This window comes from Pollachius pollachius (assembly GCF_949987615.1).
Source record: "Pollachius pollachius genome assembly, chromosome: 20".
Classification (NCBI taxonomy): Eukaryota; Metazoa; Chordata; class Actinopteri; order Gadiformes; family Gadidae; genus Pollachius; species Pollachius pollachius.
In genome coordinates, this window is record NC_136953.1 from 9,350,559 (window position 1) to 9,367,791 (window position 17,233).

General features: G+C 45.5%; 3 protein-coding genes across 4 annotated transcripts; 1 reads left to right on the plus strand and 2 right to left on the minus strand.

Moving 5' to 3' along the window:
- Positions 1-3,962: 3,962 nt before the first annotated feature.
- b4gat1 (beta-1,4-glucuronyltransferase 1) lies at positions 3,963-7,639 on the minus strand. The gene is made up of 2 exons (XM_079757800.1): positions 6,250-7,639; positions 3,963-5,929 (listed from the first exon to the last, which is right to left on the minus strand). Exons 1-2 carry the CDS (start codon positions 7,348-7,350, stop codon positions 5,738-5,740), a joined length of 1,293 nt encoding a protein of 430 aa, XP_079613926.1. The 5' UTR covers positions 7,351-7,639; the 3' UTR covers positions 3,963-5,737.
- Positions 7,640-10,487: 2,848 nt separating this feature from the next.
- On the plus strand, positions 10,488-16,980 carry nit1 (nitrilase 1). 2 transcript variants are annotated; one of them, XM_079757709.1, is made up of 7 exons: positions 10,488-10,562; positions 14,015-14,086; positions 14,377-14,610; positions 14,939-15,042; positions 15,263-15,399; positions 15,828-15,953; positions 16,319-16,980. In XM_079757709.1, the coding sequence occupies exons 3-7, from the start codon at positions 14,378-14,380 to the stop codon at positions 16,610-16,612; spliced, it is 894 nt and encodes a 297-aa protein (XP_079613835.1). In that variant the 5' UTR covers positions 10,488-10,562; positions 14,015-14,086; position 14,377; the 3' UTR covers positions 16,613-16,980. The 2 variants fall into 2 exon arrangements, with proteins under 2 accessions (XP_079613835.1, XP_079613834.1); XM_079757708.1 differs by lacking the exon at positions 10,488-10,562 and having other exon boundaries at positions 13,676-14,086.
- On the minus strand, positions 12,175-13,596 carry pfdn2 (prefoldin subunit 2). The gene is made up of 4 exons (XM_079757738.1): positions 13,504-13,596; positions 12,886-12,974; positions 12,636-12,759; positions 12,175-12,374 (listed from the first exon to the last, which is right to left on the minus strand). The coding sequence occupies exons 1-4, from the start codon at positions 13,582-13,584 to the stop codon at positions 12,192-12,194; spliced, it is 477 nt and encodes a 158-aa protein (XP_079613864.1). The 5' UTR covers positions 13,585-13,596; the 3' UTR covers positions 12,175-12,191.
- Positions 16,981-17,233: the final 253 nt, after the last annotated feature.

Below are 17,233 nucleotides of genomic sequence, written 5' to 3' on the forward strand. Positions count from 1 at the left end.
AAGAATTAACTGTATGTCGATGTGTACCCTTTGTGTGGCTTTGTATTGATTCCCATGCGGTGCCACATATGTGGGTCCGGGGGGGGGGGGGTTGGAGGGGGGTACATGCAAGTGTGTGCACCAGCTTGTGTGTGTGTGTGTGTGTGTGTGTGTGTGTGTGTTTGTGCTTGTGTACTTGGTGATCATGCACGTGTGTGGACTTGCTTGTGTGCGTGTGTTTGTTACAGTGATTTTCTACAATCTTCCATGTCGCTTCACCCACTATCAGGACTGTGTGTGTGACTGTGTGTGACTGTGTGTGTGTGTGTGTGTGTGTGTGACTGTGTGTATGTGTATCCCGGTGGAGCGGATTAGTTCTAATCGCCGCTATAGGCTCGCTTTTCTTTCCCTGAGGGCGTGTCATCACTCATTACTCATTATTAGCATCCACCCCCCCCCCCCCCCATCACACACACACACACACACACACACACACACACACACACACACACACACACACACACACACACACACACACTCTCGCGGGCGGGAAAGCCCGACCCGGGAGGGGGGCCGTCCCGCCCGTCCATGGAACCCCCCGGCATATCGCCACGGCGGTATGCGTGCCGTCGGTGGCTCGCGCTGGGTCCTTTTTATAGACGGGGCAGACAGGTCAGCTAGCCTCTGGAGCTAGCGCTCAGCACGGCTAAGCTTGTTTAAAGAGAGCCGGATGGGCTCACCTGCTAGGACCCGTGGCCGGGCCTAGCTCGCCGCTGATGGGCCTTGACGTTAATTTGTGTTACGTGTGTGTGTGTGTGTGTGTGTGTCGGCCTCACGCAGGCGGATCTATTGGGCTTCAGGGAACTCCTCTGAAGCAGTGGGAGGCTTCTTCGCTAACTTTCCAAATCCTATATCTGATTGGTCTTTCTATCCCCGCCAACCGGCATCTATTATTATTTTATAAACCCTTTGTGCCCGCTTTGAAATGTTATATACATATTTTCTTATTTGTTATAGTTTTTGTTTTCACGCAGCCCATTGTTTTTGTTGGCCCTCCATGGGGAATGATTTTCAAGAGCTAAATAGGTTATTTAACTCCTTTTTTCGTGCAATAGCTTTTGTTTTCCCCTCATTATTTCTAAAATAACTAAACTGGCATTAGTCCTGCGTCATAGAGCGCCCTTCGAACATCAACACAAACCAGGCGACAGCTAGGACGAGCCCCACGCTGCCTCGACAACCTTTGCTCCATGAACTATACAGAATACACCTCACAGCATATGAAATGTTTGTCCATTTCTTCGATCATCCTCATCAACACTCATCCCTCACCAGCAATCACACATCATCAAGACGCACTGCCGCACAGGACCGCCTCAGGTTCAGTGTGTCTTTGGGAACGTTATTGCAGAAAAACCAGATGGATGTCCCTGAACTCCCACCAGTCTGCCCCGCATCTCCCCCTCCTCTCCAGTCCCCGGGCCTGTAAACCCCGTCCCCCTGAACGAGCGTGGATAATGGAGGCCCATGCGGAGCTCCTCCAGCGCCTGAATAAAGCCTTCTCCCCTAATCACCCCTAAAGCCACCCAGTCAAGTGTCTCACGGGAAACAATCCCCCCACGTCGAGTCAACACACCCGCTCATGGGTGAAGCCCTCCACCCTGTTCTCCTTACAGACCCCTTAAACAACACGGACACAAACAAACAGGTCCCCTCGCTGGGGCCGCGTCTCCTGAAAGCCTGTGGCCCCGCTGTGGGCATATGGGTCAGCGGCCCCCGGTGGTTTTTCTTGTTCTCCGCTCTACAGAGTGTAGCGACCCGTGAAAACGGCTCCATGTCCTTGAGTGACCCTTTGGTCTCATTACTGAGCAGCCCCCCTGCCCCCTTTACACACACACATGCATGCACATGCACTCACGCACGCATATAAGCACACACGAGCACACATACACACACATGCACTGATGCACACGCACACACACACACACACACACACACACACACATATACACATATAAACACACACACATACAGTATATACACATTTAAACACACACACGTCACACACACACACACACACACACACACACACACACACACACACACATATAAAGATACACATGCACACACATAAATGCACACACATACACACTTCCCGCCTATGAGATCCCCCCTCCAGTGTCCCGTTTGCTCCAGCTGGTCTTCTTTACATTGGACAGAAGTCGCGGAGCTCTGCTCGCCTTAACCGCGCGGCTAATCTGGCTAGTGGGAGGCCTCCTGCCTCCTCCTGCTAGCCCATACGCGAGGCCGGGCCAACCCTAATTGCTTATGCCGTAAAGCTCCCTGACCCAAATAAACCATCGCTCCCTAAAAGCTGTCGGGGTAAACCCCACTTTAACTCACCAAACCTGCCTCCACTAAACCCGGCTACACCCCTTTATCCCCACCAAAACCTGCCGCTCTGTATCCATGCTACACTCCTATATCCCCACCCAAAGATGCCGCTCCGTGACCATGCTACACCCCTATACCCCCACCCAAACCTGCCTCTCTTAAAGCATGCTATACCCCCACCCAAACCTGCCTCTCTTAAAGCATGCTATACCCCCACCCAAACCTGCCTCTCCTAAACAATGCTACACCTCCACCCAAACCTTCCTCTACCCCTACACCTCCACCCAAACCTTCCTCTACCCCTACACCCCCACCCAAACCTTCCTTTACCCCTACACCCCCACCCAAACCTTCCTCTACCCCTGTAACCACACCTAAACCAGCCTCTACTAAACCACGCTACACCCTCTACACTCACACCCAAACCGTCCTCCCCTGGCCTAAGCCATGCTACACCCCCACCTAAACCTGTCTAGGGCCCTGCTGCACCCCCCTACACCCCCACCCAAATGTGCCTCTCCTCAACCATGTTACACCCCCTAGACCAACCCAAACCTGCCTCTTCCATTGTGCTCCGGTCAAAACCCGTTCCACTGCTGTTTGAGTGTTTGGGGATATAGCCTGTCATTATGGTGGAATGCGGCTGAGCTCCAATTTAGCATTAATACAAAGTACTCAGTTGAACATCATTGATGTACTCAGTTATAGGATATTACCCCGGGGTGTAATAAGTAAATTCATTTAAGAACTAATTGATACAACTAATTGATAATCCCTGTATTTCTTTTTACCGAGAGCTCTTTTATGCACCCTGTTAAAACTCTTGTTCAACCTCAGAAGATTCCCATTTCTTCCGGTGGTGAATCTCACATGTGCTCTGCCTGCTTCAGACAGATGGCCTGCCCCCACCCCCCCAGCCGACGAAAAAAGCTCTGCAAACAATGAATGATATCAGCCAAAACCCCTCCAATCCGAAAGATACACCTTCACCTCCACGTGTCCTTGTGACCCCACGGGGGGTCGGCCGTGTGTGAGGAGTGTAGTTCACCTCGCTCGGTGACATGAGACGTCTAATTCAGTCATCAGCCGAAGGGTCTGAGGTGCCTTAGCAGCGCTTTGTGAAGTCCGCTTTAACGCAGATCTTAATTACTGAGTGGGAGCTTTTAATTGGGCTGACGGCCCTGCTCAGGCGTTTAATCAGTTCTCGCGTGCTTCAGGCCTGGATGGGGGTCTGCTTAAAGCATGTAACGCCGGGGGAAATGTCAACCGTACCTGGGGCTTTGTGAGTGATCCCTCGCCTCTCCTCCCGCTCAAAGCGTGGCAGGGTATATTTAGTTTAGTGCTTAAATGAATGGGATTAAATGAAGGTCATACTGTGTTTTCGCCGGTCTGCCAGCCGTTGTGTTTGCTCTGCTCGTGTGTCTGAGTTGTTTCGGGTGACACATCCTGTAGTGAGCTCGTTGATTCAGTGCAAATGCACTGTGTGTTTGAGCGTCCCCGTGAAACCGACATTGAATGTGCGTTATTCAAAGTGGTCACGTAAAAGTTATTTTGTTTAATCAAAATTCAATCGGTACGAATCAGGCATTATCAAGGGTGTGCACAGGAAATCAAACACTCAGAATACTCATAACAGTAGAATGACAGAAGAAAAGCTGAATACTACATGAAAAAGATAATGTTCATTTCACTTTAACATTCCAGGGTGAAGTTGAAACAAAGTGAAAACAAAGCAATAGCGGTTAATATTTTTGCATACCAAATATTAGATTGCTACATTTTTCATATTCATTTGCAAATGAAAACATTTGAAGTCAAGGTCATTCTCCAGTTAGAAAGAAAAAAATTCACATTGCTCACATTATAAATCTATTATAGCAAACACAATGAACAAGCATAGAAGGACCTGTATTCTCTAACCCAACCACAACATAACATAACCTCACCCATGTTTTCACACTTTAACTTCAAGCAAATATTTTATAAATATGGTCATGTAACTGAAATAAAATTACAGGTAGGACGGCCTGATATATTTTTTAAACCCACTGTATTTAACAACTCTGTTTCTATTTTTTAATTTAAGTAACAACACCGTTGAAGATATTTGGTTTTTAAATAATATGTAATTTGTCCAAACCAACACATATAGATACAACAGTTTGAAATGTTTGATTCTCAGCAGTCCTCGACAATTGAAATGTCCCAGAATGCCACAATTCACTCTAAATCTTCTTTTAAATATACATCAGTAGTATTCGTCTTAATTTTTGGCTTGCTACATTGCCCAACCGTTTGCATATAAGTGACTAAGTGAGGAAACTACCTCCAGGCTTTCCACACCAACCCTTATCAAACATGCTGGCAGTTATGTTCCAGTGTGATCCGGACCCTCAGAAGCACCAAGCAGCTGGTGCAACATGAGGTCTTGTGTAACGAGGGAGCGAGTTCCTCTGTAACTTTAAAAGGTGTATGTAAACCCAGGCCCACCACCATGGCGAACCCACACACAACGCCCATTGCTATAATGGCCTTGGCCCGCTCAACCTTGAAACTAGCTGAAAATGGAGCCAATTTTCAAGTGAACTTTCAAAGTTCTGAAAACTGTAACATCCAAGCAGGGAGTGTAAACATGTACAAAAAGATGGTTACCTAAAATTTCTAGGTCATGTTTCCAATAGTGAGTATTTCCTACCCAGCGGATGCTATGCTCCTAGAGCATGTCTTTATGTTTAGAAGTGCTATCTGTGGGATTAGCTGTCTTCCTCCAGTCTTACATATGACCGCCCCCTAGTGGACGGATCCACTATATAAATGATTGACCCACAATGTGGTTTTTGATGTTTTTATAAAATTGTGTTTTCTGCAGATTGCTCAAAACATACCGAGGCATACAAAGATACCCTCTTCTTCTTGTGTGTGAGGGGAGTTTTGAGTCTTGCTTTAGAGCACTGTAATTACATTTTTGCAGTTAACCAACCAATCAATGGATATTTCTAGCTTATCAAGATAAACAAAACAAAAAAGTGACCTTTTCAATTTTAATTCTCTACAAAAATTGACAAAATGGCCTCAAACAACCCGTCAGCATCAATGTAGTGTCTACTTTGGATTTGAGTGTCATTTTTAGCGTTTTAAGTCGGACGGTGACCAAATCGGCACTGTTAATTACATAGATCCGACAAAACAGCACATTACATGGCCTTTTGAGCGTCGTCTCATTGGTCAAGTCAAGGAACCCAATTCGTGCTACATCCGGTCAAAAAATCTATAAAGTCCTTTCACCCACCAAAAACATCACATTGCCTCGGGCAGAGTTTGTACCCAAACGCACACCGTACGTAGAAAGCGTCTGGCCTTCCCCCTAGCAGTGACGGTTGGAGCTCAGGTACTTGGTCTTGAGGGCCGCCTTGAAGTTGCGGAAGAGCACGCGGTTGTGCTTGTTCTCCTCGTCCTTCTTGGCGTGGAACTCGCCCTGCACCTTGAAGCCCCGGTGCACCACGAAGGCCGACGTCAGCACCGAGAACCTGTAGCCCGCCACGTGGAGCTCACAGGCCTGGGGGGGGGACATGTATTGATAGGATGGAAGGATAGGTGGGGGGTTGGGGGGGACGACATGCATTGATAGGATGGATTGATGGATGGGTGGGGGGGGGGGGGGGGGGGGGGACGACATGCATTGATAGGATGGATTGATGGATGGGTGGGGGGGGGGGGTGGAAAAGAGTGGAAAAGTGTGGAAAAGAGTGGAAAAGTAATTAGGAATACCAAATTGCAGAATTAACAAGAAATGAGAGGTAGAGGAACACAGCGGTTTTGATTGTTTTCCCGAACTCCAACCAGTGACTTCTGCGTCGTGTGTGCCCTGCCGCCCACCTGGCTGATGCGGTTGAAGCCGTACTGCTTGAAGGCCTCGTCATACAGGGGCACGGCGCTGGGCCCGATGTAGAAGGGCTCCCAGGGGTCCACCCAGGCCAGTGTGTAGGCCACGTCCAGCGGCCCCGCGTCGCGGGCATGGTTGTTGACCCACTGCGAGTAGTTGGTGGGCGCCTGGCAGCGCGGGCACAGCTCCTCATAGAACGGCCGCACCTCGCCCACCTGGTACAGCTGCACCAGCTCCGGCTTGGAGGCGGGCAGCTTCCGCACGTGGCGGATCTCGAACGCAGGGAGAACGAACACCTCGTCGCCGGCCGGCGGACGCCGGGCGATCATCGCCAGGAACTGCGGGTGGAGGTCCGTGCTGGGCGCCATGTCGACGTCGATCACGAGCACGTAGGGCGCCTCCGTGCCGCTGCGGGCCACGTTGCGCAGGAGGTTGTTGGGGTAAGAGACGTTCCCGTGGATGGCGTAGTTTTTGTACTTGTCGCGGTGCGTCTCGAGGCGCGAGAACACCGAGGCGCAGTCCTCCAGGCCCGACAAGTGCTCACGGTCGTGCTCTGGGAAACTGGCGTACTCCCCGGAGAGACACACCAGGTGGAAGTCCACCAGCGCTTGGATCTGAGGGCAGAAGAAGCTGAGGGCGTAGACCAGCGCTGTGGCGAACTTGACATCTTGCCCGTGTGCAAAGATGGCCACAGAGAGTGGGTTTTGCCACCTTTGAACAAGGGATTCCAAGTGATACAGGTTGTTGATGGTGGTGTGCGTGCACAATGTCAGGACGTTTGACCGGCCTTCTGAACCAAGCGCTTGATTCGATGTAAAGTCACTTTTGATGAGGTTCCTGTACACTCGATACTGCCCACTGCTGTCAAACATCCCCCCCGTGGACAGGGAATATCGCATATGCTCTTTTCTAGAGTTTTTTTCGGTGTGGGCATTTTTCTTGCCAGTTCCTCCAAAAAGCTCGGAATAACGATAGCGTTGCTGCTTACCGTGAAACTTGGATAAGAACGACAGGTAGAAGAGCTGCAGGAGCGCCACGATGAGAAGGGCAACGAGCACCACTTTGAAGAAGGAGCATTTCTTGGAGAGATGCATCCCAGAGCGACGAAGAGACGGATGATCACATGAAGCAAGTTTAAATAATCAAGTCAAATGCCAGGAGATTCAGGGGCTATCATTGTCGCTTATTTTGCATACGGTACCATAATGCGAGAAACGCAGCAGATCACAGCAAGTCTTACATTATTAGTTGGTAGTGAAGTTTAATCTCTAATGTTTGTCGTTATTATCGCTCAGCATTCGGTATCGTTGCGTAACTTTTGTATGTTGAAATGGACAGTTATGTGGTCTAAAGCATCATCCACATCGACCTATTCTGTGGTTGTTGTTTTTCTCTCTCGTCGATGGTGATGCTGCTGCTTCTGCGACAGTGGCGCATAACGATGTGTCATAACCGTAGTGTAGGAAATATGTACGAAGCTACATTTTGAACCCAACGTGCATGCATAGACGTCTCGGATACAAAGGTGAAACACATGTAAAGAAAATCACAATTTTTGTTTCGACGAATCGATTCGCAAGGAAAACAATATTGAAATAAATGTATGATTTATATATTCTTTTATATACATTTTTGTTAGATATATAGGATATGAATGGATATTTACGTATATGTATCTGTGCTACTACCCATACACACACGGGACGAGGTGGCCGAGTGGTTAAGGCGATGGACTGCTAATCCATTGTGCTCTGCACGCGTGGGTTCGAATCCCATCCTCGTCGACATGTCTTTATGCCTTTTCTAGGCTTATACGACTGAGAAATTATTGAATATACGCCACTTGTATTTATATAAATGTACTTTAGCTCTGAAGCAATTTTATTGGGAGGAACCACACCGAATGAAAAAAGCTGAATTATACACTCTCGATTCTCCTCTGAACAGAAGTGGTCTTGTTAATAACATTCCACAAGGGTTTCTGTATCTTGCATTTAATAAAATCACACAACGAAGAGTACTTATCAAATACTTTCATTCATAACAATTAACAGAACCCGTCCGTCCCTATAGCTTTGAAGCCATTATCTTACTGATGTAAATTGGGTGGTCCAAGCATTCGCCAAGGATAATTATAATTATCCTTGGCAAAAATAATAATAATAATCTTGCGTAAATATAAATATTTACGCAAGAGATCTTGAATACATCCATGAAAGCACAAAAAAGGGTTGTGTTTGTCACTATACAAAACGGACCAGCCTCAGTTTTTTTTTAATTGTTTTTTAATTTATTCTAGTGAATAACAATTTAATATAGGTGAAAAATGTGATAGAGGCCTAAATTTCTCTCTTTCCCTTCCCTTTCCCATTTTTCTCCCTTTTTCCTTCCTTTTCTTCCCCCCCCCCCCCCCCCCTTCCCCCTTACCTGTCACTGAATGGACTGCCTAACAGTTCCTAACAAGTCCTAACAAAGTCCTAACAAAGTCCTAACAAGTCCTAACAAGTCCTAACAGTTCCTAACAAAGTCGTAACAAGTCCTAACAAAGTCCTAACAAAGTCCTAACAGTTCCTAACAAAGTCCTAACAAGTCCTAACAAAGTCCTAACAAAGTCCTAACAAAGTCCTAACAAGTCCTAACAAAGTCCCAACACAGGCAAGATGGGGCAAAAGAGCCAATCAGATCCTGAGAAATCTCTGGGTCGACGGACAGTACCCGGATTGGTTAGTGACAGGTGCCATTCAACACCTTCGGGTTGCCGTGCCATGCCGCTGCTGATTGGACGACTACAGTGTTGTTATCGTCCTCGGAAACTTTTGATGCTCATTTATCAGGTGTACGTACAGGTGTTGCTGCTGTTATCTATCCCGTATATATGCTATGATTTAACAGGGAAATCGGGAAATCGCTGCTTTTACTGTACTGTACATGCACTATGTCAGGGGTATGCATATCCTACTATTTCTGATATCTTGATATATCTTATTTATATATTTTTACTTGAATGGTCCGTGATGCAGTAGTCTAGGCCAGGATATTTACAGCTGTTGCCTAATAATAGCTGTTTTTCATGTCCTTATCTTTAGAAATGACGAAGACTGGGAAACCAGACTCACACTGGGCAGGTGTGATGACCCTGTATGCTCAGGGGAAATATAAATTTTCAACAGGGCAGAGACCGGGAGGCAGGAGATGGAGGGCGGTAATACAGCGGATTAATGCTTGTCCCTTGACCCCCGTGTTCAATCAAACTCCCCGCAAATTTGATATTTTTGGTAAAAAGATCGACTGTGAGTGCGGATATCATGAGGTAGGTGGTATTATACAACAATCGGGTCATATGGAATAATTCGTTTGTTTCAGATTTGACAACAGACATCCCATGAGTTGTAACATCCCAGGACATTCCCTGTCTTACTTTTCAATACAATAATCTGGTGTTTTAAGGTTAATTAGTTGACAGTAGAATTGTTGTATGAAAGTAATATATACTTATATACTCGGCCTCCGGCCTTGTGGCTACGGCCAAACAACACCCGGTGGTACATCCATTACGAACCCCGCTCATGCTATATTGCTTCATCATTTAATCTGTGACAAATGTACTGGAAAAAGGTTGTATTTGATATGCCAGTGGCTAACAGTGTGAGTACATAATCTTCCCCCTTACCTGTCACTGAATGGACTGCCTAACAGTTCCTGACAAAGTCCTAACAACCCCTGACAGTTCCTAACAAAGTCCTAACAGTTCCTAACAAAGTCCTAACAGTTCCTAACAAAGACCTAACAGTTCCTAACGAAGTCCCAACAACTACTAACAGTTCCTAACAAAGTCCTAACAGTTCCTAACAAAGTCCGAAAGATCCTCACACAGGCGCGAACGCTCCTAACCAGTGGGGCAAAAGCTAGGTCCATGTGCAAAAGAGCCGATCAGATCCTGAGAAATCTCTCGGTCGATGGACAGTATCCGGATTGGTTAGTGACGGTTGCCATTCAACACCTTCTGGTTGCCGTGCAATGTTCGCTGCTGATTGAACGACTAATGGTGAACTTCCTCCGAAACGGTAGGGGCACTCATACCAGCCGCCACCACCGCCAGCAGCCCACTTTCAGAGCTGGTCCTCAAACCTGCCGCCACCACCACCTCCAGCAGCTCACTCTCAGGGCTCTGACCAGCTGCCACCAGTGCCAGCTTCTCAACGTCAGGACGTGCTTTCTAACCAGCCAGATCCAGCGTCTCACAATCGCTACCGGGATTGGGGATTACAAAAGGCAGCCTTTGAGGATCAGGAGCGAGAGATGAGAGGTGAGCCCCTGAATAAGCGTCAAAGAAAGGAAAGCTATCACTACCAATGCAAAATATGTGCAGCATCTGGAAAGACCATTGAAGAGGGGAAAAGCTCCTTGTAAAAATGTAAATAATGTGCATTTGTGATTTGTTTTTAAGATATTTTTATTTGTGTTAAATCATTTATTTTAAGTGTTATATCATTTGTAAAAAAAAGTTTCAAACAGTTGCAAGTTCGCAACATTTATATATGTAGTTGCATTCTGCAACTCTAATAAAACAAAAAAACAACTCTTGTGGTTGAACAGCAACACAGCCATCCTTTTGGTGGAAGATTCCAGGTGAATCCTGGCAAGAGTGTGCAACTTGTAATTTAATTCAAAAATGATGAGTATCAACAATAATGGAATAATATAATAAATACAAATTTGAATTATACACTCCCCTCTGAACAGAAGTGGTCTTGTTAACACAATTCCACAAGGGTTTGTGTATCTTGCATAACATAAAATCACACAACGAAGGGTACTTTTGAAATCCTTTAATTCATAATTAACAGAACACGTCCATCCCTATAGCTTTGTAGCCATTATCTTACTGATGCAAGTTGGGGGGTCCAAGCATTCGCCTATTCAAATAAACACTAACAGTTGCATACATCTAGAATGGTTATGTGCATCTACTTATCGATTTCATCAGTTCTCACTGAAGCAAGAAGTACATTCACATTTGACCCTTCTGCTCCATAATGGGCGGGGACACCTGTTTATTACCAAAAATGGAACGACTTGACCTTTTTCCCTCAGGGAGGTTGCATTTTCAGGAGCAACTCATTAATTTTGATTGTGAACGAGTAAACATTAACTGATTGACACAGGAGTGGGGAATCCTGTTATAGATCATCGCCTGACGTGAAAGAGGCTTACAGTACGACCTCAACAAAGTGAAGTTCAGTAAAAAAAAAACATGACTAGCCTATGATGAACACATAGGACACCCTTTAAAAAAAGTTAATTTAATAGTTGTTTTTAATACCAACCAAAAGGCCTGTGTAACTTGTGTACAGTATCTTGAACAGGTATTTATTCGATGTTTTAATCCTTCTACTAAGCAATTAATTGCCTGTGGGGTTTGGTGTCCATACATTCACCGATCTCTCCAAACCTCACCAAAAAGTGAATTTAACCATGACGGAACTATGCACTGTAAATGACAGGGGCTTACACTGAAATGCTTCCTGCTTATTAAAGGAAAGTCAAAACATATTTTGGGAGGTTTGTGACTCAAAAGACTTTCTCTGGTATTTCACAAAAGTGTTTTGGAACAGTCACCCTCTTCAAGTTGCCAACATACAACGCACACAATAGCAAGCTAACGGGTTGAACAAGTAGCTCACTGTTTTGAACAATATATCTGGCATTCGCGGTTGTTGCTTCTAAATCGGTTATCTTTAAATGCTGGCAACCTGAACCAAATCCAACCGAAATAATCAAACATATTTGCATCTGTGATGTCCTGTGTAAAAATGTAGCCCTAATGACAAACGTAGATAATAAGGCTCCACCATGTTTTGGCATAGCAGAAAATACCAGAAAATACCCCCCCCCCCCCCCCCCCCCCCCCAGTGCCGATGTGTCCGTCCACAATCTAGGACACCAGAACACCAGTACCGCCTTTCGAAGCCCCGCCTTCACTCTCCCTGGAGTCTGCCGATTGGCCCTCTCCCTCGCCTTCTCCGACCAATCGGATGTTGTACTTTTCCCTGTACTCCGTGAGTTCACGGCCTTTGGTCTGCATCTGTGAGGACAGGGTCTCTATGATCTTGGTGATCTTTAAAAGAAGAGAAAATTTGAGTTAGGGTTGATCGTGCCACACTAACACACAGGTTGAGATCCTGACTCAGGAAGATTGATGTAAATCAACAGGATGACATAATAGTATAGTTACTTTGTGTTGATATGTATATTTAATGGTAGAAACACTACAATTATATTCTTCCTGTACTATTCAGTTTTAGAGATGTCGGCAACAGAATTTATTCATCGAAAGGATTATGGTTTGACGATGGATCATGGATGTTCTTTTCAGCACCTGTTCTTTGTTGTTTTCCAATGCAGGCAGAACCTCTTTCACTGTCCTCTCCACAAGCACTCCCCCTACTAGACGAAAGCACTTCCTGGAAGGGTCAACTTCCTTAAGGGTTTCAATTACTAGGCTGAAAAGACAACAAAGAATATGTCATTATAAAAAGAGACCGGTTCATATCCAATCAATAGCACAACTCTTAAATATGTCTGTATTCTACGAAAGTGGACTCGGGGTTGGTTTGGCAATGACTAACCTGTGTTCGTTGTTCTCCATCTCAAACTCGGATGCCTTGGAAGCCATGCCGCGCTGTTCCTGACGCATCCTCTGGAAGTTCCCCACCACCTGTCAATCATACAAAGCTTAGCGGAGGGACCAAACGCGTCTCAATCTGGTTTCTATGAGATTGTATTCGTGGTGGCGTTATGACAAGTCAAAATATCGAATTCATACACACGACTAAAATAATACAGTTTGCATATATCATACACCTGAAGGAGTGACATGGATAAAAATAGCTCCCAGTCCAAAGGACAGGGTCCATCCAGACTGCTTATGGGGTAACGTTAGCGAAAAGCAAGATGTACTCCAATGTTCTGTTATATAAACAGTTTTTCCAAATGTATTCAAACCCTTATTTGATATGATTGGGAAAAGTTTACAACAAACATATTTTAACAGCAGTGACAATACTATGGGATCTTGAACACGTTGTGAGGCGAGAAGGATGAGTGTGTGAGGATAGCTTCGTAGCACTAGCCTGTCATACATCCATAGCGCCATCAAGGAGAGTGCATTAGAGCTCGACTTAACACCACGGGAGTGAGGGTGATGTACAAACGGACAGATACGGCTATGGTCAAATATGGGATACCTGTTCGGCCGTCGGCCCAGTTGGTTTTCCCCCAGCATTGTTACTAGACTTGCTAGCCGTGCTGCTACCGTTGGCTGCCATCTTGGAAGGGTGTTGCTGGAGTGGGCTCAGGACCCCGGTAGTACGCCTTGATGGTGTCCTCGAGTTGCCTGTAAAGAAAAAACGAGTTAAATGCACTGTAGATCGTTGATCTGCCACTGACACAAAAGATGCAATTCTGGATTATTTATATGGACGCATATAACCATCAACAGTGACAATATATAAAAGAGCAGTGGAGGGCAGCAATACGCCGCAAGTCAAATCTATATAGTTTCGAGAGTATACTTTCGGAAACAAATTAGAAGAATAAGAGGATCTGCCATCGGCACTTGAGCTTGAGCTTAAACCCTATTTACAGGCTATGGCTTTAATGAACACTCATGCACCCCAAAACAACTATTTAAAGTGAGTGCTTTGCAGTAACAGGACGAAATACGTGCATATCACTAAATCGGATGTTTGCCCTCAGGTGTTTATTCAGAAAGCAGGCCAGGCATTTTGTGACGTATTCGACTTGGAAATCCCTGACAATCCAAAACAGGTAACTTCTTCACTTCATTAATCAGAACTCGGGTTTACCTTTAATTCAACTAAGTGACAATAACTTTTATTCTAGTAAGATGCATTGTTGTCTCTTGTTATGTTATATTCGTATGTCATGTTCGTAATAATTCACAGTGTGGGCTAAGCATTAATTCACTCTGGATTAATATTTAACGCTATCTTGCAACTGCGTTATATGTTACCTGACAGGGCAGAGAATAGCAGGCTGCGTTAGTCGCATGTGTGTTGCAATAGGTTTAACATTGTTGGGCTTGTATGCTATTCTAGGATGTCCAGTACATCCAACCCAGTGGCTGCCGTGTGTCAAATGACATCCACGCCTGACAAGGAGGCCAACTTCTCAGTCGGCAAGAGGCTTGTGGAGGCAGCCAGAGAGGGCGGTGCGTCCATGGTGTTCCTACCAGAGGCCTTCGACTACATCGGTTCCAGCCGAGACGAGACTCTGGCCCTTGCCGAGAGCTTGACCGGCGACACCATCTCGCGATACACTCAACTAGCCAGGTTGGTTTTATTTTTCTATTCTACTATTTTGTTTTCTAGACTATTCTCTCTCTTCTTGCTGTAATTACTAGATCATTAGCTCAATAAAATCAATATCTCACATGGTTGTCCTTGGACCTTATGCTTTTCTTATTTGTGGCTGTATTCGCAAATATGCCATAAAGCCAATCTGTTCACATATCTATTCTGTATTCTGAATACAACTTATTATTCGTTTTTCGCCACTTCACTGCTCCTGTCATTCAAGGAACGTGTGAATAACATACTGTACATCTTTTCTCAGAGTATGTGTTTCTTTGACTACAGACCAGCGTTCTGTTTTTCACAGCAAGCTGAATGTATGGCTGTCCCTCGGCGGCTTTCACGAACGAGGCCACGATTGGGAGAACGACCGACGGATCTACAACAGTCACGTCATCATCAACGACCAAGGTACTCTTCCAGGCCTCTCTCTCTCTCTCTCTCTCTCTCTCTCACTCCCTCTCTCTCTCTCTCTCTGTCCTTCTCTCTCTCTTTCTGCCTGGCTGTGTCTCTATCTCTCTCCATCCCCCCTCACTCCTTTCCTTTTCAGTTTTAAATACTTTTCCCTAGGATCCCCAAGATCCTTTCAGCACTAATCATCTTAATGAGGATCCCCCTTCCCTCTATGCAGGCTCTGTTGCGGCCGTGTACAGGAAGTCCCATCTGTTTGACGTGGAGCTGCCCGGGAGGGGCGTGTCCCTCAAGGAGAGTGCCTTCACTATACCCGGACCCGCCCTTGCGCCTCCTGTACAGACTCCCATTGGCAAGGTCCTCTTCTATAATACGGCTCATACATCCAGACGTCACATTGTAATGGCCGCCACCTTTTTGGGGGCATAGTATAGACATACACAAACGTACACCTACACACACACACACAAACACATGCACACACACGCAGTAATAAAAACGAAACAAAAATCAGCGCCAATTGGTTATGAAGGGAAATTTATATGATTTGTAGTAAGCACATCTGACGCTTATAACTAGGACATGTGGTGTAGCAGGAGTATAGTTTATTCACGAGCAGTTGGATTTCCATTTATTCCAACTGCACCAAGCTATATTTATTCAACTTGCTAACCCGCAAACGCAGCTTTCTGAAACCGGTCTGCGGTGTTTAGCTCGATGCCATGAGTCCTCACCGAGTGCCATCTCCGATCCCTGATTGGTGGTCGTTCTCTGCCATCTCCCAGGTGGGATTGGGTATCTGCTATGATCTGCGGTTCCCAGATTTATCATTGGCTCTGCAGAGACAAGGGGCGGACATCCTGACCTACCCGTCCGCCTTCACCGTGGCAACGGGCGCCGCCCACTGGGAGGTAGGGTCACATTCAACAACATCATGTGACATGTTATTGTTTCCCTCTTTTAATCTGCCAGTTTCATGACCCATTTATGTCAATGGAAGGGACATGGATATCTTCAAAAAACTTTCTTGGTGAAATCCTTGTCTGCCAAACATTGAATGGCCTAATAATCCCTGGAGGGTGTAATTAATGCAACGATTGGAATAACCAACGGAACATTCCTGAAAGATAACCCCCCCACAATCATATGATATAATGTAAATATTGATATCATTTAAATGCTCTTAATTATTGTTTATGTGTTTGATGTACAACAATGTGACAGAGGGCCGTGCTAAGCTAAGGCCCGCTAACAAACCAACTCCAAACTCCCACAGGTGCTGCTGCGCGCGCGGGCCGTCGAGACGCAGTGCTACGTGCTAGCGGCGGCGCAGGTGGGCCGGCACCACGCCGCACGCGCGTCGTGGGGCCACGCGCTGACCGTGGACCCCTGGGGTGCGGTGGTGGGGGACTGTGGGGGGGAGGAGGAGGGGAGCGGCAGCGGGGGAATGGTCCTGGTGGAGGTGGACCTGGAGAAGGTGAGGGAGACCAGGAGAAACATGCCGGTCCAAGAGCACCGCAGAGACGCTGGCTTCTACCGTGGGCTGGAGGCCGCCGTGGACAACACCTGAACTGTCCTTTTGTTTTTTTATAGTGCATTCATTCAATCATTCAATTGTATTTCATTGTGTTTATGTCAAGTTATATCAACTCTTGATTCACTTTGTCTGTTTGTTTTTAAAGTTTCGCAATGGCAGTCCATGTATATCAAGACATATTTATACAAATAAATCATTATGTTTTAACAAACTGAATGTATAATGATAACTTCACTAATATTTTTTTAAATTGCTGAATTTGCGAAATAAAACAGATGCTGCAGAGTTGTTTATTACAACATGGTTAAATATAAATAATAAACCAACTCTTTGCCATGCCTTGTGCTCCACAAATGTTACATAACATTATGTTAGGTATGTTTTATACACTTAAAAATAAACTTGGATTGCTTCTATACTATTTATGAACATTTATCAGATTATGGTTTTAGGTTATTTTCAAATGGTTATTAAACTTTTGATGATGTATTAATTACATGGTCGTATCCATACATTGTTTTTCTAGTGTAGGCCCAATGTCTCAATGTTTTTCTTAAAATAACCCATCAAGTTTATTATAATATTATTGTAGAAACGTTTCCCTTTGAATGTGGTTGTAGGTAGAAGCATTATTGTCGTATGCATTGAACCGTT